Source organism: Chionomys nivalis, chromosome 1 (genome assembly GCF_950005125.1).
Source record: "Chionomys nivalis chromosome 1, mChiNiv1.1, whole genome shotgun sequence".
Lineage (NCBI taxonomy): Eukaryota > Metazoa > Chordata > Mammalia > Rodentia > Cricetidae > Chionomys > Chionomys nivalis.
The window spans coordinates 150,567,054-150,593,276 of NC_080086.1; the positions used below are offsets into that span (position 1 = coordinate 150,567,054).

Sequence of the window (26,223 nt, forward strand, 5' to 3'; positions counted from 1 at the left end):
TTGTTCCTTTCTCATTAGCATTAAGAAAACTCAAAGTTAATAAAGCATTATGCAGTCTATTTCTGGGGGTCTTTATCATCCCTTTCTGTTTATTTCACATATCCTTTAGAGTTCAATTTGATCTTTCTATAACTGCTTGTCCTGTAGGATTGTGTGGTATACCTGTAAAATGTTTTATATTATAATAAGCAAAAAACTGTTTTATTTTCTTAGAGACATATGTTGGAACATTGTCTTTATTTGTGCAGGTATACCCTCAATGGCCATAACTTCTAGCAAATGTGTGATTTACCAAATCAGCCTTTTCTGAACTCAAAGCAATTGCCCATTGAAAATCTGAATAGGTATCAAGGGTGTGGTGTACATATATAAGTTTTCCAAATTCTACAAAATGGAACACATCCAGATTTCATTCTTTTGTGTACCCTTTGAATTACTTCCTGCAGGTAGTAGTGTTTGGTATTGACATGATTTTTTTAAAATGAAATTCTGAGGCCTTCAGCACATTGCCAATCAATAATTGATCAATTTCTGCATTACCTTGTGCTAGAGGGCCTAGCAGACCTGTATGGGATTGGATGTGTGTTATGTATATGGGATGGTCCCTATTCCTGACTATATCTTGTAACTGAATAAATAATAAAGTCAATTATGTATCATCTGGCATAAATTCAGCAGTTTCAATATGTAAGACAACTCCTACTGCATATTGCAAATTGGTAACTATGTTGAGAGTTTCTTTAAAATCTCTTTAGTACCTTGAGAAGAGCCTATAATTCTGACTTTTGGACAGAATCATAGGGGCTTTGATCCACTTTACTTAAATTTTCTGATTTGTAACCTGCCTTTCTTGATTTTTATTTTGCATCAGTATAGAATGTAGGGGCTCCAGTTATTTGTGTGTCCTGTACAATGCGGGGAAAGATCCAGCTAGTTCTCTTTATAAGTTGAGTTCTATTGCTTTTGGGATAGTTGTTGCTAATCTCTCCCAAAAATTTACTATAAGCTCTTTCTTTTCATAATTTGTCAATTTCATCATTATTAAAGATACTATAATCTCGGCTGGGTCTCGTCCTGCTAATTGATAAAGTCTCAATTTTCCTTTTAGCTCAGAGACCCTTTTCCACATAAGTTTTTAATTTTTTACTTGGTTTATGTGGTAAAAAAAAAATCCATGCTAAGATAATATCTTCCCTCTGCATTCAAAGCTGCTGCATGGCTTAAATCAGGGTGTGGTCATCATATACAGGTTGCTTTATTTTATTTTATTTTATTTTATTTTATTTTGGTTTTTTAAAGACAGGGTTTCTCTGTAGCTTTGGAGCCTGTCCTGGAACTAGCTCTTGTAGACCAGGCTGGCCTCGAACTCACAGAGATCTGCCTGCCGCGCCTCCTGAGTGCTGGGATTAAAGGCGTGCGTCACCACTGCCCAGTTTACAGCATAATCTCTTTCTCCAAGAATTTGATCTTGGGAGATTTTCCTACCTCTAGCTTTACTCCATTGTTTAATAATCTTAGCCTCTTTTCTGAGCCAGGTACTCCATTGTAATTGTATACCAAACTCTGCCTTTAACAATTCTATCCAGCCTTTAGGGATAATTCTTTTACAAACAGACCACGAGTTTAATATTTGCTTCACAAAAGTGAATGCATGCCATTTGAGACTATTGCTTCCTTGACTCTCCTTAAATCTAACATTGGCACAGGAGTCCAGTTAGCTGTAACAGAGCCTCTGTCATTTGGCAATTCCTGTAAGGTCACTGGATATATTAAGGTTGTTTGAAAACCTTAGGCTATTCTTCTCTATTCTTATAATGCAGTGCTGAAATTGTTTTTTCATTAAATTCCTCTGTCTGGATTTGAATATCTCTGTGATCTGTTTTATTAGGTTTTTTTCCTAAGTCCTGTATTTTAGCACTCAAATTAACCAACTTTTTAGTGATAAAACAAAAATGATCAAGCTGCTAATGTTTATTTAATATTTGCCATTACATAAATCGCACCTAAATTGGTTATCCTCTCATTTAATTGCTCCATTTTCAAACTGTCCAGTGTATTATCATAAAGACAGAAATCCCTTCAATGTAGTGGTGTTTCCCATTTTTTTAATGTGCAAAAAAACTCTCTTAACTAATCCTCCCTTTAAGAATTCCCAATTGTCTTATCCAATCAGCTGACAGTGTTGATGAAGATGTGAGGCTTATTGCTGCTGCATAGAGCAGTAAAATCAAAGTCTGACTGGATTTCAAGGCAGCTACCTAGTTTGGCAGCAGCCCAAGAAGGGGGTTCAGGGACACCTGGCAACCCATGGTGGGGGAGAGAGCGAGAGCTGCCTGAAAAAGCACAGGAGATAGTCAGATAAAGCATGTGTGGTAGGGGCTGAAGGCAGAACCAGCCAGTCTAGGACTGGTGAGTCCTATGGCATTTGGAGCCCAGGTGCTTCTGGAGTTTGGGTGGCAGCTGGAGACGGTTTCAGAGAGGCTACAAGAGGAAAATCCCAAAGTTGCTCAGAGCCTTGGGGAAAGAAGAAAAGAAAGCCTAGCTGGGTGGGGCTGAGCACCGCGTGCAGCTCTGGCCTGTGCTGGTGGCTAAAAAGCTACAGGCAAATGGCTTTTTTTGTGAATTTGTACTCCAAATGTTGGGCACCAAATATAGGACAATTAATAAAAAACCAGGGATAGGTATTGGGGTTCAGTCTAAAGATCAGAAAAGCAAAGCAGCCAAGCCCCTAGAGAGCTCTTACCTCTATGAAATCTTCAGACTGAAAGAGAGCAAGTCCTGTCTCATCCCACCTTATATTCCTCTCTAGTGCTGGGATCAAAGGTGTGCACCACCACCGCCCAGCCTCTATGGCTAACTAATATGGCTACTGGGATTAAATGTGTGTGCCACCACTGACTGGCCTGTATAGCTAACTAGTGTGATTGTTTTGTATTCTGGTCTTCAGGAAAGCTTTATTTATTAAAATACAAATGAAATCACTATAGCCCACTGGCAAAGCATGCTGGACTGAAGGTAGGACCATGCCCTGGACTGACTTTATGTTCCTTGAGACTAAGCCTCCCGTGAGGAAGACTTGCTTCTTTCTTACAGGGATGGCTGATGCCTGGGCATTTGTTTCTCTTGGACGTTTTATACCCTAGCATGAATCTTGGAATCTGATGGTCAGGATAAAGGGCGTGGTACAATTACAGAGGAAGTATGGTGTTCCTGTGGTTCCTGTGAATTCTTGCCTTCTTTCTCTAAAGCATTGCTCAGAGGTGGTGGAGTGCTGTGTTCAGCATCTTTGTAAGTGGGGAGGACGGTCGATTTGTTACACAAGTAGCGGGTCCAGAGAGAGCTGTTCCCATCCACAGCTGAATATTAGGTGAGAAGGACCCAGCATGAGGCCTCACATAAAAATAACTCTGTCTCTCTCATTCTCTATCTCACACATGGGCAGGGTGACGTTACAAGCAAAATGGCTAATATTCCTTGGAAGAAGAGTGCTTTGGGAATCAGAATAATTTTAGAGAAAACCATCTTGCTCTTAAAAAATTTAGACAGCATAGGTGCAATAAAATGAAAGATCAAAGAAACAAGATTAAAATGAAGATAAAAGGAAGACATAAAAGACAGCCATAAAGCGGGAATAAAAGTGATTTCTTGCTGGGCGGTGGTGGCACACGCCTTTAATCCCAGCACTCGGGAGGCAGAGGCAGGTGGATCTCTGTGAGTTCGAGACCAGCCTGGTCTACAAGAGCTAGTTCCAGGACAGGCTCCAAAACCGCAGAGAAACCCTGTCTCGAAAAAACTAAAAAAAAAAAAAAAAAAAAAAAAGTGATTTCTTGGACCAGTGAAACAGCTCACTAGGTGAAGACCCTTGTGGCCACACTTGATGACTGGAGTTCAGTTCCTGGGACCAGCATGGTGGGAGGAAAGATCTGACTCCCTCAAGCTGTTTTCTGATGTCCTGCTGTGTGAGACTGTTTCTGGGAAGATGAGAACACTCACCCTACAAAGGAACTGGTAACAGATGAAAGTGTGGGTACTCCTGTAATCCAGTTTTAATGAACTAAATTTGGTGACCCAATGGGAATATAGGCGAGGAGTAAATTATTGCAGCAGAAGGAAAGACAGCTGCATCACCAAAGCCTACACCAGAGTGGGTGACAGTTCCTGAAACCTGCCGGAAGTGCAACAGGTTGAGTAATATCTTTACCAGGCAGCTCTACCATTCATATACGGTTGGGGAGGGAGAGACTTAGTTTCAGGGAATTCCAGAAACTTTTGAATTGTTTACTTCCTTAGCTTATCAAGCTTCCTTGCAGGATAAAATGTTTCATCTCTCTAGAACATTCTGCATCTTAAAGCTTCTTTCCAAGATAGAAGGCTTCATCTTAGAGGAATTGCTACACTTGTGCATCTTGGGAAGCATAGCCTGCTTGTACACACACACACACACACACACACACACCTATAATATATAAATAATTTTAAAAGTCATTGTATTACTGGGGAGATTGGAGTCCCCTCCTGGGGTTTTTAGTGTCATTAGTAAAAGAATTTAAGAAGCCAGGCATTGTGGCACATGCCTTTAATCCCAGTACTCAGGAGGCATAGGCAGGTGAATCTCTGTGCAACTCTAACTAGCCTGGAACTTGCTGTGTAGACCACGCTGGCCTAGAACTCACAGAGACCTACCTCTGCCTCCCAAGTGCGACTGTAGGTGTGCGCTACCCCTCCCAGCCCAGAGGAAGCCTGTTTAGATTCTGGCCAGCATCCAGAAGACACAGAAAGAAGAGCAATGAAAGGCTAAGCTTTTGAGTAATTCAGAAAAGTGGGCATGCTTAACCCCACTGCATTGCTGCACTTCCATAAATGCCTGCACTAGAAACCAGCTATCTGGAAAGGAAAAGAACATTGTCCCATTAAATGTTCCTATTTCTTTATCATGACTCAAGGTGAATTCGCTTTCCTGAGGGTTGGGCCCGGCTGGAGTGTTAGGTGTTCATCTAGGCTGGTAATCCTGTCTCTTGGAGGGATTAAGAGGAAGTAACTTCCCCTAATTGGCCCTTACTGCCACTGTAAGAGTTTCAGAAAAGGGGACAATGTTGGAAATGTCAGGAAATAGCCCTGGAGTCTGTGAAGTCTCAGCTCCAGGAAGACAAGCACTGGGAAAGAAGAAGGCGGAGGCTCTGAGCTTCTGCAGGGTCTGGAGAATGAGCTTCTGTAGCCTTCATTTCTCTTTTGAATGAATGAGTTTATTAGGTATATAATAAGTCAAAGAGAAAGAATAAATAGCAAGTGATAGATAGATGATAAACAGGTATCAGAACATAATCAAATCAGGTGCTCAGACATTCACATAAATGGACTCTGGGAACCCCTTTATGGCAGTCAGCATCTAGGAAGAACAGTGTGTGATGATTCCAGAGAGAGGAACAGACTGCAGCAGAGAGAGATGACATTAAATCAGGTGCTCAAAACAATGTAGAAACCAACTGGGGAAATTGAGGCAGTCAGCTGGAGTTCCCATGAGCCCTTTATCTAAGGCTCAACTTCCCCTGGCTCAACTTCCTGCTTCTCTTTCCTACCAATGGCCTTTTATAAACAACAGCCACCTCTGTAGAAAATGCTTAGCTTTTAAACTTTTCTCAAGGACACTGAGTTTTTATTCTTCTGCAGGTTTACCATTCTCTGCTCTCCTGGTGTAGTTTGGGAGGCCCGCCTATCCCCAGGCAAGAGGCCTTAGAGGACATTTTAGACAAACATGCTTGGGTCTGAAATGGGAGTCAGTATCTGCTTCCAGAGGCAGCTTCTCAGTGAGCTCAAATGCACAGACGTATTTACCATCATGTACATATGTACACTACAGAGCTAAAGAACTGTACCACAGTCAGAGCGGGCGTTCTCCAGAGATCGGAATAGGAAGAAAAGACGAAACACTCACATAATTACCTATATAGAAGGGCTCACTATGAACTGGCATGAGTTCAGGGACCGCTCATGAAAATGGAGACATACCCTGCTGAATTATCCTGAAAGAGGAAGAAGGGATCATATACATACTTGAGCAGGAAACCATCCTGTGATGCTTAGTATTGATGATTAACTTGACAGGATCCAGAATGGCTGAAGAGAGAAGAGATAGTCCTTGGTGTGTCTGTAACGGGGTTCCTAGATAGGGCTAGCTCAGGTGGGAAGTCTCACCCTAACTGTGTGCAGCCCCGTCTCATGGGCTAGTTGCATGAAAGGGAGAAGGTGAGCCGAGCATCCCCAGCACGCATCTCTGTTTCTGACTGTGGGTGCATTGTGATGAGCTGCCTCATGCTCCTGCTGCCGTGCTCTCCACTGTGATGGACTCTTGAACTGTGAATCTTCCATCCTTGCTTTTGTTAGCTCTTTTCCTGCAGCAACAAAAGGAATAACTAACACAGGCTTGCTTACATGCAGATAACCACCTCTGGCAGAAACTGTAAAATCAGCTTAGTGTGAACTTCTGAGCGGTGTAACTTGCCTGAAGGTGGCGGGGCAATGTGCTGGAGTGACAATGTGATCCGATTGAAATGTCATTAAAGGGCAGCATAATGACATTCTCAAATGTGCAAAAGCTCAGGAATTGTAGCATTCACAAACCTCACTGAAAAGCCTACTTGTAGTTCTAACCCAGCCAGTGGAAGATGAACCAATGAGGATTCTACCAATGGAGGCGCTGAAGTGTGAAAATACCACCTTTAAAACTGAATAAACACTGACAGGATCAACATATGGGAAGAGGAAGAGGATTAGTAAGAGTGGGAGGGGTATGAGAGGGTAATGAGGGTGATGAATAGCTAAATACATTATGTACAAGCATGAAAATGTCACAACGAAACTCATTATGTATAATACATGCTAATGAAGAACATTAAAAAATAATGACATAAAGATAACAGGGCTGCAAAAATCCCAGAGAGGCCAACATAATGAAGAACTAGGTTAAGATATGGGCCAGGGAAGTGTGGACTGGGGATACCTGCTACAGGCTTCATCCTCTATATGTCAAGGAAGACATGAGTTTTGACTTTTGTTCAGTTGAGAAGATTCTTATTACACTTACCACTGACTTTGTGTATATATTGGCAAATTGGGAGGAAGAAAAATAACCAAATGAGAAGAGATCATTTTAGACTAGACATCTAACTCGGTATGGAACTTGCTTTAGTATGTGTGAGTCCCTGGCTTTGAACCCCAGCATGCTCACACACCTGTACACACACAGCATTTAGCAAACTAGAAAACAAAGGCAATGCCAGCGAGTATAATGATTAAAGCAAAGGTAAGACAAATCTGTTGCCCAAGGTGAATTCATCTGACATTGGCTGAACAATTTAACTTTTTATTAAAATTTAATTACATTTGGGATTATAGGTTAAGAGAGCTTATTCTTCTTCCAAAGGACCAGATTTGGATCCCAGCACTCATATCAGGTGGCTCACAACTGTCTTAACCTTCAGCTCCAGGGGATCTGGTGCCCTCTTCTGAGGACACCTGCACACACATGGTGCACATAAATTCACATAGGCACATGTACATCCATATACATAGAAATTAGTCATTTTACTTATTGTGTGTATGTATGTAGGGTGTGTGTGGGATTACCATGGTACCTGAGAGGTGGTCAGAGGACAGCCTGTGGTAACTTGTTTTTTCCCTCTGCTGTGTGGGTCCTGGGGATCAGATTCAGGTCATCAGACTGGGCAGCAAGTATGTTTACTTACTGAGCCACCCCACTCTCCCTAAATTATTATTCCTTTCTAAACTAAAACTGTGTTGGTTACTTGTAAGTCAAAACCCTCAGAAAGTGGAAGGGTGGTCAAAAATACACAAACAGGGTGAGAACGGTGGGTCAGAGGTTAAGAGTACTGACTGCTCCTACAGCACCCTCATGGTGGCTAATAGCTGTCTGTAACTCCAGTTTCATGGCCTCTGACACCCTCTTCGGGCCTCCACATGCACTAGGCCATGTGTGATGCTCAAACATCTATGCAGACACAACAGCCATACACATAAAATAAAATAATTAAAAAATAGAAAAGCAAATTCAGACTAGAAGAGAGCAGGAAAATTATTTGAGTGCACAGCTAAAGCTTTGAAATAATGCTACACTGCAGAGAACCTCCATAAGACAGAGCTGCATCCGGAGAGTAGCAGCATTGGCATGGGGAAGCGTTCGCACCAGGTCCCTGGAGTTTCTGTTCCAGCCCCACAGGCATTTGGGTCATTGCTGAGGTTAGAGCTGCTGAGCACCCGAGGTGTGTGTGGCCTGCTTTGCAGCTTTTGCTGCTGCTAGCCTTCTATCTTAGCCGCTGTTCTATTGCTGTGAAGAGACACTATGATCAAGGCACCTTTTAAAAAGAAAGCATTTAAAACTTGCTTACAGTTTCAGAAGTTTAGTCCATTATCATCATGAGGGTGAGCATGGTGGCGTGTAGGGAGACATGGTGCCAGCGAGGTAGCTGAGAGTTCTACATCCTGATGATACACAGGCAGCAGGAAGAGACAGCCACTAGGCCTAGCCACTAGGCCTGGCTTGAGCTTTTGAAACCTCAAAGCCTCAATGACACACTTCTTCCAACAAGGCCACACCTCCTAATCCTTTTCAAGTAGTGCTACTTCTGGTGACTAATCATTCAAATCTGTGAGCCAATGGGAATCATTCTTATGCAAACCACCACACTTTCTTAATGGCCAAAATTGATTACCAGCTCTCCAGGGCAAGATTTTGCTATTGTTTTTTCTCTCTTTGTGGCTTCACACAGATTAAAACAAAATATAAAATTAAACTTATATATTTTATATATTGTGTGTAAGTATTTTGCCTGCATTTATGTCTGTGTACTACATGTATTCTTGGTGTCCAGGAAGGTTGGATGAAGGCCTCTCAACTAGAGTGACAGATGGTTGTTGTCTTAGTTAGGGTTTCTAGTGCTGTGCAGAGACACCATGACCATGGCAACTCTTAATAAGAAAAGCATTTAACTGGGGCTGGCTTACAGGTTCAGAGGTTTAGTCCATTGTTGCCATGGTGAGGCAAAGGCAGACATGGTCCTGGAGAGGGAGCTGAGAGCTCTACATCCTGAACCACAGGCAGCAGGAAGAGAGAGACTCTGGGCCTGACCTGAGCGTGTGAAACCTCAAAGCCCACTCTAGTGACACCCTTCCTCCAACAAGGCCCCGCCTACTCCAACAAGGCCACATGTCTTAATAGTGTCACTCCCTGTGAGCCGATGGGGGCCATTTTCATCCAAGCCCCCACCTTTGGGTGCTGGGCAGCAAGTGTACTTATTCTGAGCCATCTCTCCCACCCCTTCATACAGACTTAAGAAGTAATTTTCCTTTAGGTCTAGGGAACTCTGGGAAAGAATGAAGTTAGCTCATGCTTACTTCACCATTCAAACAGTTAAAACATTGTTTTAAAGATTAAAATGTTGTCTTACAATATCGAGAATCCACAAGTGAACAGTTCTTTATTATGTTGCATTTACTCAAATTTCATAAAGGGTAAAAATAAGCATTTTGAGGAGAAATATGCAAGTATATTAGGTAGTATAAAACATAAGGGCAGATTAAGTAGATTAAAAGATGAAGCCAGGTGTGGTGGTGCTGTAGGAAGTCTTACAGCTAGTGGTTTCCCGCCCCCTGGGGCGTGGCCTCTTGTCTGTATATGCAGATATGGAGCTTGCGTCCAGCCTCTTTCCGGTCTGTTACAGTTGCCGATTTTGGTTTCTGGTCTCCGTTCCAGCAGAGGATTTTGATTTGTGAGTTTACCCCTAAATAAATAACCATCTATTTTCTCAATTCTGAACTAGTGTGGGATTTCTTTTAAGCCTCTTTCCTTATGGTGGGGGCACACCTTTAAACTCAGCATTTGAGAGGCAGAGGCAGGCAGATCTTTGAGCTCAAGGCTAGGCTTTATCTTCACAGTGAATTCCAGGTTAGCCATGGCTACCTAATGAAACCCTATTGCTATTGATCTCTTTTATGTTTATTTATTATAAAACTAAAGAACAAAATATAAGATAAAAACCTGCGGTGGGTTGCAAGCCGCCCACCTGGCACACTCCTCCACTCCGCCTCTTCCCCTGTTTCACATCCACCCCCAGGGAAGACCTCGCTTCTTGGACCAAATTGCTCCTCTCAGTTGTCAAGCGGACTTGTGACAGAATTCCCATAACACCCTATCTTGAAAATATGAAACAAATACATCTAGGTAAAATTAATAAATTTGAACATATAGCAACTCTTTGTCCCATAAGCTGACACTGTAGTTTTCTGTAAAGTAACCTAAGGAACTTTTAACAATTTTGTTGTGTGTTTCCAGTGTACAGTGTGAGAAGTAGGTGCCATTTAGAAATGCTGCCATTGAGATGAGCTAACAGTTTTGTGTGAAATCGCAGGGGCATTAGTCCTGGTTGAACTCTAGGGTCTGAGACAGTAAGACTTAAGAAGGGTCTCAAAACCTTCAGGGCACAGTTTCAGAGCGCCATATAGAGGTGGGGAGCAGGTTTAAGATGTAACATTTCCACTTTGGAACATAAAATAATGAGCTTACGCTGTCGCCTTCTGCTCAAGACACATGGTGGCAGGCGGAATTTTGATTATGTAGAAACATGTTCAGTCAGCTAATTCTCCTGACTTAGCAGAATTAAGTCTCCATGTGCTGTTGAGAGATAGTGACATTTCAGAGGAAGAGGGAGAGTGTGGTGTTCTAGGACACTTTGAAATGTGGGGGGCAGATAAGGATACAGAGCAGTAGGGAGGAGATACAGAAAGGGCTAGACTAGAAAGCGGGGGGGGGGTGTAGGAGAGGGAGTGAGAGTGGATAACCCCCAGTCTCTGTCTCTGTCTGTCTCTCTCCATGGTCTCATTATGTAGACCTTGCTGGCTTGGAACTCACTATGTACACCAGTCTAGCCTAGAGCTTCCAAGATCTGTCTGCTTCTGCCATCTGAGTGCTGGGATTAAAGGCACGCACCACCATGCGCAGCCCCTAATGAATACCTTTGATTTTGAACCTGGGGGGCACATTCTTTTAGAAAGGACAAGTGTAATATTGGTGTTGTTTTACATCACTATGGAGTGTGTGCCATCCTTAGCTTCCCTTCTGTCTTTCCAGATGTCCATGTGCGTGGTCTCAGGTCAGGGACTATGGAAGGTCATATTGACTTGAGTATAAAGCTAGTTTATGAGATTCTGAGAATGGTGTCTGACTTTGTCATTGTGACTGACTTTTGAAAGGAAGTATTAAAACACAGAACCAAGGTCTTTTAATACAAAAATTAACTACTTTTCCCTCCCTCCCTCCCTCCCTCCCTCTCTCCCTCCCTCCCTCCCTCCCTCCCTCCCTCCCTCCCTCCCTCCCTCCCTCCTTCCCTCTCTCCCTCCCTCCCTCCCTCCCTCCCTCCCTCCCTCCCTCCCTCCCTCCCTCCCTCCCTCCTTCCCTCCCTCTCTCCCTCCCTGTCTTTCTTTGTTTCTTTGAGTAGAGGTCTTGTTGCAATTCAGGTCTGGAACTTACCGTGTAGTCCAGGCTGACCACAAACCCAAATCAATCTTTCTGCCTTGGCCACTTAAGTGCTAATTGTAGGCTTGGCTCATTTTTTTCCAGCAGGAAATTTCCATGGGATTCAAAACACATGTGAACTAGAGGAAAAATACCGAGTTCAGAATGTGGACGGGAGGACTTTCCAAGTAGAAACTCATTGAAGGCAACCTTAAGGGAAAGATGTGGTAGATATGATGGCCTAGCCCGTTTAATTAATTGCCGTTCAGGAAATGTACACTTCAGTGCACTGCATGTGTGCTGGTGGTTCCAAGGCTTATGTCAGTGTGTGAGGCAATAGCTGCCTTAGTGATGAGTGTGTAAGTGTGGCCCGTGATATTCACACAATCAAGACAAAGTTGCCTGATAGTGCATTCTTAGTATGTATGCCTGCTAAGTGACTCATGGCTGCATGACTCAAGATAAGCAGCAGTGAGGAAACCATCAATTTGTACAAGCTAGTATCAGCCTGGAAAGAGTTTATAAAAGATAGGGAGGTGGACACTGAATTCGACTGGAGACTGCATTAAGTTGTGGAAGAAAGTATATGTGAAATACTGTTCAGTAGCCAAACAGCATTGACGATGAGGTCATGCTTGCTGTTTGACTTAGGAAATGTTTCTGAAAATGGTAAATCCAAACGTTGGGAGTTGAGATGGAGGTTCAGATGAAGGAAATGAACATAGAGGGATCACATTATTTACCTGAAATCACATGGCTGGTTCTGGGACTGGAAATCGTTCTGGGGTGCCATGAACCTGCCTCACATCACAGCTGTGTACTGTTTGCAGTTATATCAGTTATATTATGCTTCTGTTTCTGATAGTAATGACAAATACCCCTTTCGAATTGCAGTTCACCATTTTATTGAGTGAATGTAATTTATTTAGTATGCCCTTTGTTTTACCAGGTTTTTTCTTGCTGTTTATAGTACTACATATTGCAGTGAACTTTTTCTTTGTGTGCATGTCTTTGCATGCATGCAAAATGCTCTTGCCATGGTGGATTTCTAGACAGTTACTGGTGGTATAATAGGCTCTACACATTGAACATTTTGGTAGATAATCCGAAGCTGCCCTTCATGGTTGTTCTTCAGCTTCCCATTGTCACCAGTGCAGAACCTACCCCCACCTCCAATATTAGCCACATTTGAAAGGTTTGTAATCCATTTGCAGATGGATTTAGTGACATTTGATGTTTCTTTGAAAATACTGAGTCTTCCTGTATCAGGATGCTGCAGTGTGGCTGCTTGTGCATTGGAAAAGTCTTTGCACATGTAGTTCGATATGAAGGCTGGTGCTGTGTTCTGCATGAGATCTTTTTATGCTAGTAGGTGCCTTGTCAGTTTTCGTCTATAGAGTAGCTATCATCTTACTGAGTTCCTGATTGCTTTTTGTTTGTTACTTAGCTTTTCTCAGGCATTCTATAATTATATAATATAGAATATGATAACACCATAGAATATAGTATATAATAATCACTCACAAGTTGTCATTGTAGGGCTTGGAGGGATGCCGCAGAGGTTCAGAGCACTCTCCTAGAGGACTCAGGTTCAGTTTCCAGCACCCACATGGCCACTCACAATCATCTGTAACTCCAGTTCCATGGTGTTCAATTCTCTCTCTTCTGATCTCTGTAGGCGTTGTGTACATGTGGTGCACAGACATACATGCAGGGAAAACACTTGTGCACATTTAATAAACACATAAGTAAACATAAAAATAAATCTTAAAATTATTTTTGTTTCCTCTTCCCCAACATTTATTTGTTAGATTTTTTTTTTGGTTTTTCTTGTGATTTATAATATTCAATTTTCCCCAGACAAGGTTAAACCAGAGAAACAGCTGTAGTTTCCTTGACTGACTCTTGGCTTCAATAGGGAAGTGTCTAGGTGAAGCAGTTTTCTCAGATTTGACAAATAGCGGAGGTAGGATTAGAATCCAGGCCACCCAGTGCCAAAGGGTGTTGTGGGAATTCCTTCAGCCACTAGGTTTTTAGACTGGCCCATTTCAGGCGTGGTCTGGGGTACTATAAGTGCAGATGAAAAGCGTGCACAACCTCTTTTTTCTGCTGGATTTGGTTTCCAGTTCCCAGTGCACATAGAGGACTGTGGATCGCTACCCTTGCTGTGAGTTTATCCCCCAGTAAATAAACCTTTGTTATATTCCATTCTGGGCTATTGTGGAACTGTTGGATACGCCTACAAAAGAACATGGTCTTTTAAAAATCTTTTTGCTTTTGATATGGTGTCTCACTATGCAGCTCTGCTTATCCTGGAACTCTTTCTCTATAGACCAGACTGGCCTAGGACTCCCGCAGAGCCACCTGCCTCTGCCTCCCAAGTGCTGGGATTAGAGGCATGCACTGTTATGAAAGGGCATAGTTTTAAATAAAAACAACAAAGATGCTTGATTAAAAAATAGCAAACATGAATAATACTTAGCATCTAATAGTAATAAATGCTTACATTTTGCCATTTTTAAAACACATTATATGGAGTAGATCTTTTTTGAACAGTAGTTCATATTAGCGTCTGATTCTTTTTCTTTTTCTTTTGGTTTCATCACTTTCTCTTCCCATGACCTTCAGCATCTTCCTGCTAAATACCAGTCCTGTTCCCATAGCTCAGCATCTGGCAAGAATGCAACCAATAGGTACTTAGGAAATTCTGCTGCTTGTCCAGGTACTGTCCCAGGGAGCAGGGTTAGGGCCAGGAACTTATAAACTAACAGTGGGAAGGAATGGATTTACTCAGGTGACTTAAGTGCAAGGGCATAGTTTTGAGGAGTAGGTGGCAAATGAATGACACGGCTCGTTAAAAATGATATAATTAGGCTTCAAGGTTTAGTGATTTCTGGCCTGCTTATTGGTTCTGTAAGCTTCTTAGCCTTGGGCCAGTAACTCAGTTTGTTGGGGCATGTCTCCAGAATGGTGGTCCTGTCAGGGATGGACTGACTGTCTTTGTCTTTGAGTCTGTCACTATGGAGTTGGCCTTGATCTGGCTGTTTTCCTGCTCAGCCTCCCTAGTGCTGGGTTATAGGTTTCCTGCTCAGCCTCCCTAGTGCTGGGTTATAGGCTCTGACACCATACTGCACTGGTCTTGGATTCTCACATCAATCTGTGTTGGCTTCATTCTCCAAAGCCTTCAGGCCCTGGATTGGCCTAGACCTTCCTCTCCCGTGGGCCTATGATCCCTGATGTGGGAGACAGCAGACCCACTTGGTTATTAGTTTCTGTTCCAGCTCTGAAGTGTGTAGACCTACTGGGGCTTCAGACTGGCCTTGTCTTGTAGGGCCGAGGTGTCTCCGCCTGGCCTGGCCCTCCGGGTGCTGTGAAGAACTCACGTCCTGTGGACAGTGGACAGTAGGTGTGATACACGCGCAGCCAGCTTGCCTGTTTCACCCACTGTGCTTTCAGAATGTCAAAGTCAGCCTGTGGGGAAGTGTATTTTTAAAAAGTCATAAAATTATAAGATTAGAACTATCAAATGGAAGCATTTAATATCAAACATCTTGAAGTAATTTGTAAATGAGAACAAATCCCTTGTTCTTTTCTAGTCCCGGGAACTGTTTCAGCCCTGGAAGCAAAGGCTGCTTGCCCTGAGTCCTGTGAACAGTCCTGCAGAGAGAGGGGCGCTGGTCCTTAGCTCCCGGGACTGCTTCTCGTTTATCCTTCCAGCAGATGGTTGGAGTGATGCTTCACCCTCCCTTACTTTCTATTTAGGAGATTATCAAATGCTTTTGGAACTGAAAGTAGTATTTTGGCATTTGTTTTCGTAGAGACTTTTGGAATCTACCAGAGTATCTTGACAGAAAGTGGGCTTCTTTTGAAGGGAGATGGTAGAGAGATGCTCCTGTCGGATGATCCCCAGGAGATGGTAGAGAGATGCTCCTGTCGGATGATCCCCAGGAGATGGTAGAGAGATGCTCCTGTCGGATGATCCCTAGGAGATGGTAGAGAGATGCTCCTGTCGGATGATCCCTAGGAGATGGCAGGAGCTGCGTCTAGACATATGCCACAGCATTTCAAGAAAATTATATAACCAGTCTCTAATGCTCCAAAAGTTCAGGAAGTTAGGAGGTAAGGACATTCGACAAAGCCTGCGCTGGAGTTAACTACATAGTTAGACTTGGGTTGCTTTTCTGCGACTTACCAGCTCTTTAATCTGGGCAACTTAGCTTCTCAGCCCCCGGGTTTTCCTGCCTGCAGAACTGGGGTAATTGTATTTTCTTTGTGTTTTTGTGACGTGAGAAGAGCGTGAGGCACTGTGAGAGTCAGGAGGGACAGAGAGATAGGCACGAGGGTTAGTCACGTTTCTGTTCTGACGCAAGCAAGCTGATACTGTCAGATTCGCAACTACTTTGAAATGATCGTCAGTGAGCACAGTTTACTTGTTTTTCTCTATTGTTTTATTTCAAGGGAGTATTCTAGGCTTGGTGTGCTTATAATGAAAGACATGAGTGGGATGTGGTTGGGAGCACTGCCGTCTAAACCTGTGTCGATGACTTTGTGCTTTTAGGTATACCAAGCTTGGCTACGCAGGCAACACTGAGCCACAGTTCATTATTCCGTCATGTAAGTAAAGCTCTTCCTTGGGTTCTAAAGGCTTGTGTTTCTCAGCATTATAAAGCATTCTAGTTCTGTGTATCAAGGTGTTTGAATGTTTTTAGTGTCTTCTTTTAGACCATCACTCCGATTCCTGGGAAGGGCTGCCTATTTTAGATGCTGCTGCAGGAGATGGCCGTGACCTGACCCTCCTTAAGCAGTGCTCTTGTGCTTGATGCCTTTCTCTGTCACTGGCCTTCTAGTTTTATCTTGGGAAACTGCCAGAGGCCTTCAGTGTGTCGTGAGTGTCCTCACTGCTGGAGCAGTCACTCTGATTCTTCAAGGCTGGTCTGTCATTGTAAGGATACACTGTTTGACTGGCTTAGCCGAGTGCCGCATGGCACTGGACACAGTTGAAAGTCTTCTTTTTCTTTTTTTTTTTTTTTTTTTGCGAAAATGAGAGATCTACTGATTGTTCTTTCTGTTCAGAAGTGTTTTGTTTAACTTTCTGTCAGCAAAGGGTGATACACTTAGGTGTCCTACACTGGGCTCATCCTGACTTCCTTGATACCCGTGGAAGTCTCTCCCAGGGCTGCTTCAGAGGCAGAATTCTCTGCTTTGAATCCCAGAGACAGTTTGCTCACAGGAAAGGTGAATGAGCCCAGCATCAAGGGGAAACTCAGCTTCCCATACACCCCTCCTGAGACCCTAGAGCCCGGCTTAGACATCAATGGAGGAGAGCTTGGTTAGAATGTGTTCAGGCCAAGGCCAAAGCCTTTTTGTGGTTGTTGTGAACATCAGATCACTAGACGATGCACCCCAGATTCCTTGAGGGGATTTAAGCCACAAACTCCAGTTCTGTGCTTGCTGGATAACAAACACAGCTCTGGCCTTCTTGGGGAGTGTAGATGCCTCACACGGGCTATTCCTGGTGATGGGTATTATCGGCTGACTGTATCCTCATTTTAAAGTCATAAAGTGGATTGTTTGTCTGGAAAGACTGCCTGGCAAATAGCAGGAAAGGGAACTTACTCAACAGAACCGTAACACAGCTCTGGAAGCCCAGAGGCCAAGGTCAAGGTGCTGGCATGGTTGGTGTCTGATGAAACATCTGGGCTCACAGATGTTTTCTTTCCCACTGTGCCTTGATATTGCCTTTTCTCTGTGTGAGAATGTCTGTCTTCCTTTTTGTGAGGCCACCACTCTGATTGCATTAGGATCCTGCCCTCGTGACCTTTTAACATCCACCAATGCTCATGAAAGTCCCGTCGTCTCCAAATTCAGTCATGCTGCAAGTTGGGGCTTCATTCTGTGGAGACCACAGTTGGGTCCATGACACCTGACACCTGATGGGCGACCAGTCACTGAATTTCGTGAGGACCAACGATCCTTCCCATGCTGAGTTGACAAGTCGGACTTCCTGGGTTTTGAAAGCAGAGATTAGATTTTTGACCTTGTGAAGTGTGTCAGCTAAAAAGAACTGACCATGTCCCCTTTGCTTTGCTACGCTGCCATCTAAAACTCAGGAGCACTCAGTGGACGGCACCACTTAACCTGTCATCATTCACCGAGGGGATCAAAGGTTGTTATTAGCAGGAGTCACTGTCAAGAGACAGGGAAACACTCAGACTGGGGCTGTCAGAACCTTAGCAGTGGCAAAAGCTAGAAGACAGTAAAATGTCAAAGGACAAGGAGTAAAAGGATGGCAGTATTAAAAAGGATTTGTCTTAGCTGTTGAAAAGTTTACATATTTATTTTTATGTGTATGGGTGTTTTGCCTGCATGTATATCTGTGCACAGTGTGTGTGTGTGTGTGTGTGTGTGTGTGTGTGCGCAGTGCCTTCAGAGGCCAGAAGAGGACATTGGATCCCCTGGGACTGGAATTACAGATGGTTTCGAGCAACAATGTGGGTGCTGGGAACTGAACCCAGGTTCTCTGGAAGAGCGGATATGCTCTTAGCTGCTGAGTCATCTCTCTATCCTCATCATTTTATTTTATAATTTATGTGTGTATGGATATGTGGGGGGGGTCTTGGGTGTGCATGTGGGTTTGTGTGTTAGTGAGTGCAGATGCCTATAGAGTCCAGAAGAGGACATCAAGTCCCTTGGAGCTGGAGTTACAGGCAACCTGAGCCACCTGAGATGGGTGCTGGGAGAAAAATTCAAGTCCTCTGCAACAGTAGGATGTGCTGAGCCTTCTCTCCAGTCCCAAGAATGGTAATACTGTTGGCTGAAATTGTTAGGGGAGAATTGCAGAAGCACCGTTGAAGAAGTTAGGGCAGACGTGAGGGTGTTTAGATAGGCGCAGGGCTTCAGTTTCCCTGGAGGACTGACCCACAGCTTGTCTCTGGCTGATAGTGGACCTGGTTTTCTGTTTGCAGAGGTCTCATTTACAGGACAAGTCTGAGGATGTGCATGCTGAAGTGGCCTCAGGAGAGCTGGATCTGGAGCTATGCCCTAGGCTTGCCTGGCATGCTACAGACTTGTGCCCCATAGTGCAGGAGAGAGTGAAGGAGGGAAATGGGAAGATGGATGGGAAGAGGGGCAGAGAGAGGGAGGAAGGGCATGTCCTGGGGGCTGGAGCAAGGTCAGGTTTGGGTGCGGAGAAGTGGAAGCTAATGGAAGCCTCATGCAGTCTGCCAGGAGATGGGATTTAAGTTTGGAGAAGAACCATGTGGTCAAGACTGGATTGTCTTTCTAGGGGACGGCATTTGCATGTTCACATGGTCCCTGGGCTTCCCTCAGGGCCCGGGCACCAGGACTAGGCTGGCAGTCTATCTGTCCAGGCTCCGCTTGGGTCCAGTTTGTTGAAGCTTCTGTGTAGACTTGGCCTCATTGTTTGGAGGAAGTTTATTCTTTCTGCTGTATTTTTGTTTTGAGGTTGCTGGAGACTGTTGGGAGCCACTGAAAGGTTCAGTCTAAGAGGAACATGGTGACCACAGCAGGAAGTGGAATAGGGAATGGTGGGAGCAAGGAAGTTCCCTGTGGTCATTGCATGCTGGGAAAGTTGCCAGAAGGTGACTGACTAGGTGGGAGGCTGGAAGCTCTGGGGTGAGAGCTTGACCGCAGAGGGGTCCTGAGGTGGTGGTTTTCCTTCTTCTTTCTTGAGACAGGGCTTACTATGTAGTCCTGGCTGGCCTACAACTCTCCATGTAGACCAGGATGGCCTCACACAGATCTGCTTGTGTCTGCCTCCCTGAGTGCTGAGATTAAGTGCGTGCACCTCTTCTGACCTGTTTTTTTCTCCTTTGATTAAATATAGCTTTAAAAATTTGGTTCAGGTAATAAAATGCAAAAACAGAATATAGTAAAGACCCTTGAACCCACGATAAGCACACTAACGTTCCATCTTCACATCAGAGTAAACGTACAGTCGTGTGCTACCTAAGGAAGTGCTGGCCAGAGGCCTTGGGAGATGTTTTAGTTAGTGTGAATACACCTGCTATGTGATCACCCAGACTGAGTCTCTCAGATGACAGATGTCTGTGATTGACACCTTTCAGGCTGGCTCTCAGCCCCTCTCTTCCTTCCTCGCCCTTTCCTCTCTGTCCTTGCTCCCTTCCTCTGCTGAATATTTTCTGTCTGGGTTTCTAGTTTTGTGTTTCAGCTTTGCATCATATATACAAGGACGTACTGCTCTGTGAATTTTTAAAACAATTTCCTGCAAAGTTTTAGCATATTTTAAAAAGCCTCTTGAGTGTTGTTTTTAGTATCTATTGCTGCTAATGCATGCAGGTCTAAAGCGAGAGTCTAACGCGAACTTACCGCTTAGTCTCCTTTTGTAGACCAGACCTTAACCTCCCAGCCCTCTCGCTTCACTTCCCTGTGCTGGGATTATAGACAAGGGCCATGTGTCCAGCTAAAATCATGAGAATTTTCCAGTTTTATTATTGTGAACACTTCCTTCTGCACACACGGTTTCCCCAAGGGACCCCAGATGCTCTGGTTTCACTGCAGCTCTGCAGGTGCCATCTCCTGGGTCCTGTGCTGACCTCAGCCCACTGGCAACGTGAGCGAATTTCTGCTTCCTCACTGTTAACCTCAAGTCCAGCGATTGTGAAATTATGTCGATTAGCAGTAAAGCTGAGCATCATTCAGTTTTTGTCCAGTTTTAAAACTGCATTTTTTTTTGAGAACGTTTGGTGTCAGAGGGATAGTAGTATCACGTACTGACCTGTTATAGATATCTTCTTCTGTGTTTATTTTTGTGTATATTTTTGTGGCATTGGGATCAGACCTTGTGTGTACTAAACACTGAGCTACTCTCCTAGTACACCGTGACATTTTTAAATTGATTTTTTTTGTCATCTAGATATTTTAAATTTTGATAGAGTCTAAAATTTCAATGTTTTTCAGCTTGTAATGTTTCTATTTTAAAAGGTGCATTCCCTTTCCAAAAAACTCAAAAGAAATTTTGCATTTTTTAAGTTAAGTTTTGAATATGTATGAGCGAGAGCTAGCTGATCTTATTTTCAAGTACAAGCCAGTTGCTCCAACAGCAATGATTGAAAAGTGCATTCCAATTTGATTTTTTTTTGTCAGATTGAAGTAACATTTATGCTTGGGAATATTTTTCTTGACAGAATTTCACCATATAGCTCAGAACTTTTAATTCTCCTGCCACAACCTCCAGAGTGCTAGGATTAGAGATGTGTGTCACCATGCCTGCCCTATGCTTGGAAACATTTTGGTCTTTATTTTGCTGCATTGTTGCATTCAACTGTCTCTGCTCCAAGTATGCACTTTGAGTTCCAGTGCCGTGTCATACAGTTTTCTTTAGTGGGTTTCATTTTTCATTTTTTGAATGATTTGGCTCTTCCTTTAGACTATAAATTTTAAGTCAGTTTAAGTTGATTATAACAAACCGTGATGAGGTTTTGATTAGAGATACTCTTATAGGCTAATTAAAAATTTTGCCTTTAATTTGGTATTCATGGATAAGAATTGAATATCCAGTTCTTGTTTATGAATGTTTCATTGTTCATTCATATCGTGTTTCATTGTTCATTCATATCGTGTGGGGTTTTTAATAATGTTTTATGATGTTATTTAAATCCTTTCACATGTTTTTTGCTAGTTTCATTTTAAGGGACTTTTATGTTTTATTATTTGTGAATTTATTTTTAAAATTAAGTTTTCTGATTAGTTATTGCTAGCACATAAGAACACTCTTGTGTTGGAGCCGCTGAGAGTGTGTGCTGCTCTTTAGAGGCTCTGGCTTCAGTCCCTAGCATTCCTGTTAGGTGGCTCACAACTGCTGTAGCTGCAGCTCTCGGGAAACCTGTGCCCTCTTCTGGACTATGTCATCGTCTGCAGTACATACACATGCATGTTCCCACATGCAAATGCAGACACATATGTGCATAACTAAGATAAAATAGATCATAAACAACAATGTTCTTGAGATTTGCAATTTGTTTTTTTTTACCTCCAGCAATGTTTGTTTGATAGTCTGCAGATAGAACTTCCTCCCCTTCTCTCCCTACCCCCACCTCTCTCTGTGTTTGTGGTATGTGAAAATGTTCATGTGGGTGTGTGCACACATGCATGCCTGTGTGTGGAGGCTGTGTCCATGTTCATTGCTCTTCATATAATTTTTGAGACGGGAGCTCTCTCTTAACTCAGAACTCATGAACTCTGCTAGCCTGGCCGGCTCACCAGCACAGGGGTTCTGGATACATAAGTCTTTGTGCTTGGCCTTTACTTAGATGCTGGGGATCCAAACTCAGGTTCTCTTACTTGCATAGCAAGCACCTTACAGATTGAGCCCCGTCTGCAGGCCATTGTATTGCCTGCAAGTAATGGTGAGGCTCGGCTTCTAATTCTAGTCTCACTGTGTTTCCTTACTCTGGCTTGCTTGCTTATTTATTTATTTATTTATTTATTTATTTATTTATTTATTTATTTATTTATTTATGTGGGGTGCACAGGCCACAGTATGCATGTGGAGCTACAGGACAACTTTCAAACATCAATTCTCTTCTACCATGTGGATCCCAGGGATCAAACTCAGGTCACCAGGCGTGGTGGCAAGCACCATGTAAGCCATCTTTGGGGGCTGTTATGTTGACTAGAACCTTTATAAAAATGGTGACATAACTGGGGTTAGTAGGCGCTTTTGTCCTACTGAGTTTAAAGAGAGTATGGTTATAGTGTTTCATTAATGGTTCTATCTAGGTTTTTGTGACCATGCTATTTCAAGTTTTAACAATGTTCTTAGAGCTACGCCTGATATCACATAAGGCAAGAGAGACAAGGGAAGGGAGAGAGAGGGGGAAGGAGAGAGAGAGGAAGGAGAGAGAGAGAAGAAGAATGATGCAGTTTGGCTCAGAAAAATGTAAGTATGATGTGTATTTACAGTACACACACATTTACAGACATGCTGCAGTTTAGACCATGTGTGTCACCATTAGACAAATGGACTGGCTCAGAAGGGTGAAAAGTGTTCTCTAGAAATAGGAAATTGTTGAGTTTAAGGTTATTTTTAGTTATGTAGTGAGTTCAAAGCCCAGACATGAGACTGGCTGTCTTAAATGTCTTAAACAAAAGCTAAAAAGAGAAACAACAATAAACTAGAAAGAAGAAATGATCTGGGAGCTGGGCAGGATGACCCAGGCCTGGAATCCTAGCATTCAGGAGGCTGAGGCAGAAGGATGGAGAGCTTGGTACCAGCCTGGACTAAATACTATTCTATTCCAGGGAACTGACTTGAATACAGTGTGTGTGCACCATTGTATGTTTGAAGCTGTATACGAAGAATGTTGTGATTCTTGTTCTAGGGCCTTTGTTTGATAATTTCATATCTGTGGTATCTCCATCTTAACTAGGAGTTGTCTTATTTAAGTTGATATTTCTGGTTCTCGCTAGGGTGAAAATTGGAATTTGGTTTATTATGCTGTGAGATTCTTGATCTTATTTTGGGGGGGAATGACCCCTGTTTCTGCCATTTTGGGGTAAAAGAGCAAGTTTTCCTCTTCACCTTTTTGGATATGTAATTGGAAAGGGTGTCTGTGTTACTGCATGGTGGGGAAGATGTCCAGGCTCTGTAGCTTGCTTGCGTTAGGGTAGCTGGGTGACCTCAGCCATTGTTTAGGTGAACTCTACCACTGAGCTTCTCTGCTAGCCCAAGTTCTGTGTATCTTTAATCGCTTTACTTGGATTTCATTCCCTGCCATCTAATTGTTAAAGACGTACCATTTCCCCTCCTACTTCTTCCTTCCCTTCTACTTCTCTATCTCCTGATCCCCCCCCCCCCCCAAAAAAAAAGTACCTTAGTTCTGTTATGACCTGGGCTCATACTACTTAGAGTTAGTTTTCTGGGAGGGATAAGATTTACTTTATTGTCATTTCAATTTTTGTTGTCCTCCTTTATTTCCTATTAAAGTGTTAGTGGGTTTTTTTTTTTTTTTTTTTTTTTTGTGTGTGTGTGTGTCTGTGTGTGCGCGGGAGGGGAGGAGGGAAGTATGGCCTCTTATGGGGCAGAATGGGTCTATCCAATAATTCGGCATTTAAGTCACTCTCAAGGACTCTCAGTGCCAAAGCAGGACACAGATGACCCTGGGCAAAAATTTGAATTTTGTTCTGTTATCTTTCTTCCCATCCCCATAATTGGAAAGCCAATATGTTTAGTATTTAGAAACAATAGCCTCTGTGGCCCTACTGCCCAGGGTCATCTGTGTCCTGCTTTGGCTGACAATCTCAGGCCCACCATGGGTGGCCTGTGAGTTGCTGAAAGGCCACTGAGTAGCTCTCTTTGGTAGGGCCAGCTCTGACTTCAGATGGCTTAGGACCCTTTCCTGCACTTTCTTGCTGTTGTGATTAGTTCTACAGAACATCCTTCAGTTTGAACCTTTACTCTCTGACACTCCTTGAGCGTTCAGGCACATTTTCAGTGTGGTTAGTATTGTCACTGGGTGTTTCTGTGTCCCCACTGAGTCCTGCATTAGAGGTGGTAGGACATGTCCCTTCCTTTCATGGAAGAGCACTTCCTGCAGGGCAGCTAGCTGGGAAGTGCTGGCCTTTATGTTGAAAGGGGACTTCATTTTGTGAAGCCACCACACCGCTGGACTGGTTAGGTCATATCACAGTGATCGCCCCGCCCCCCGTGAGGTACACAGGATTTTCATGGGGGAATTCTGAGGAACTTCATTCAGTTGGCACTGCCATTTATTTATGCTGGTGACTGTGGCTTCACCAAACATCCATTAAACCCCTCTGGAGGCTCTGTTGGCAGAGTTACAGAATTAGGCTCATGTTCGAATAATTTGACATAGTTTGAACATTTTCCAAATTCAGAATTGGCGTTTCAGTAGAGTAGAATGTTAACACAGCCCACATTTCTCTGCTGCTCACTGGTGGTAGTCGGACCTTCCCCGTAGGTGCCTATGCAGACTCAGTGACACAGCAGAGTGCTCGGTCAACCTGAGTGCCCCATTTCTGGGATCTGCATGTGCCCGCCCCCAGAGAAGCAGCGAAGATTCACATTTTCTGACTTGTGGTTTCCACAGACTGGTTGGTGTACTGGTTAGCATCCATTGTGAGAATGCATTAGTGGAAGTATGGCGGGCCGTTGGCCGTTGAGAGCAGGCCTCCAGTTGCCAGGTCGGCAGGGAGAGTTCACAGGGAGGGGATGGCGTTCCACAGAGACCTGATGGGGAGAAGGAGGAGTTGAAGGGAGCTCCAGTTGTGAACACGGGTTAGGAGTGTCAATGCAAATCAAATCTTTGTGAAGCATTTCGCAGTTTTATTAGATGTTAAATTCTGGAGCGAGGTTTATGTGGTTTATTTATTACTAAGTATAGTTGCAGTTATGTACTGTTAAGATCTTCTGTGATATGGTTGTTTTAATATTGTATTTCTCTTTTTGCAACAGATGCCAGCCCGCAGACTTGTAGTTTTTCATTTTAATTGAAAGCCACTGCTCCCCCCTCTATGATTAGACTATATATTTAAAAAACTATTTCATGTCATTTTATTAAAATGACTTAAGAGCATATAAGCAGTATTTTTCCGTTTCCCTTCCTCTTTTATGTTGTATAGAATTCTGTTCCCTCCAAGCTGTATTTTACAGCCAATCCGTGGCAGGTGTAAGGCCCCTAACATCACCTGCTTTCTTAAGAGGTTTCTCCAGATGAGGCTGATTAATAACATCGCTTCTGTGCCGACATTAAAAACAGTTCCCTTGCATTACGCTTAGATGATATTGGAAAAGAGTTGCTTGTTTCTCTGTTATTTCATGTGTTCATCGTCACCCCAACCACAGACAAAGCCTTAGCATTCACCATTTACTGTACAACCACACAGATCTGTTCTTGATAATTCAGATAACACGTGGATAGTGATGGCGTCTTTGTGAAAGATAAAACTTTTTTCTTTTCCCCCTTCAGGTATCGCCATCAGAGAATCTGCAAAGGTAGTTGATCAAGCCCAAAGGAGGGTGCTGAGAGGAGTTGATGACCTTGACTTTTTCATAGGGGATGAAGCTGTGGACAAACCTACCTATGCTACCAAGGTAAAGCTATGCCAGCAGGTCTGCTTGTGTGAGTGCAGAGCTGGTAACAGAGCGTAGTGTGCTGGGGAAATGATAGGTTGTCCGGAAACCGTACTGAGAGCTGTGGACTGTGGCTTTGTTCCTACGCTTGGGTGGAGGTGGTTAGCTGTACAGAGAGGTTTGTTTCTGAGTGGAGAACCATGTGAGTTAACAAAGACCCGAGTTGCACAGCCCAGCCATCAGCAGTGCCCTCGAGGAAGAGCTGCCTTTCTGGGGAGCTGCAGGTTGACTAATGTACCTGTCAGATTTGGGAACTTGCAGACTTGAACAATGAAGATGCGCTACTATGAAAGCAGGTGCATCTTTAAAAATAATTTAAATTACTTTTTAAGCTTAGCATACAAAGTGATGGATTGCATTATGACATGTTCATACATGCATGTCATTTTACTCTGTTCTTATTCATCCCACTTCCTCTAATGACCTCATGACTTCTCTTATCTTCCTGCCCACTCTTGCTGGTTCCTTCCCTTCCTCCAGACTTTCCTCCTTTCTGCTCTGATGACACACGTATTCGATTATTCTCTTTTCCTCCCTCCTCCCGTAAGATCACTTCCTCCACATT

The 26,223-nt window shown here is 43.4% G+C and overlaps 1 protein-coding gene across 1 annotated transcript in view; it reads left to right on the forward strand.

Annotated features, from left to right (window-relative positions):
- Positions 1–26,223, forward strand: part of Actr3b (actin related protein 3B) — a 102,132-nt gene that overhangs the window by 24,321 nt on the left and 51,588 nt on the right. Inside the window, exons 2-3 of the mRNA XM_057772846.1 lie at positions 16,083–16,138; positions 25,495–25,619. Coding sequence (XP_057628829.1) covers positions 16,083–16,138; positions 25,495–25,619 — 181 coding nt within the window. The remainder of the gene's footprint in view (positions 1–16,082; positions 16,139–25,494; positions 25,620–26,223) is intronic.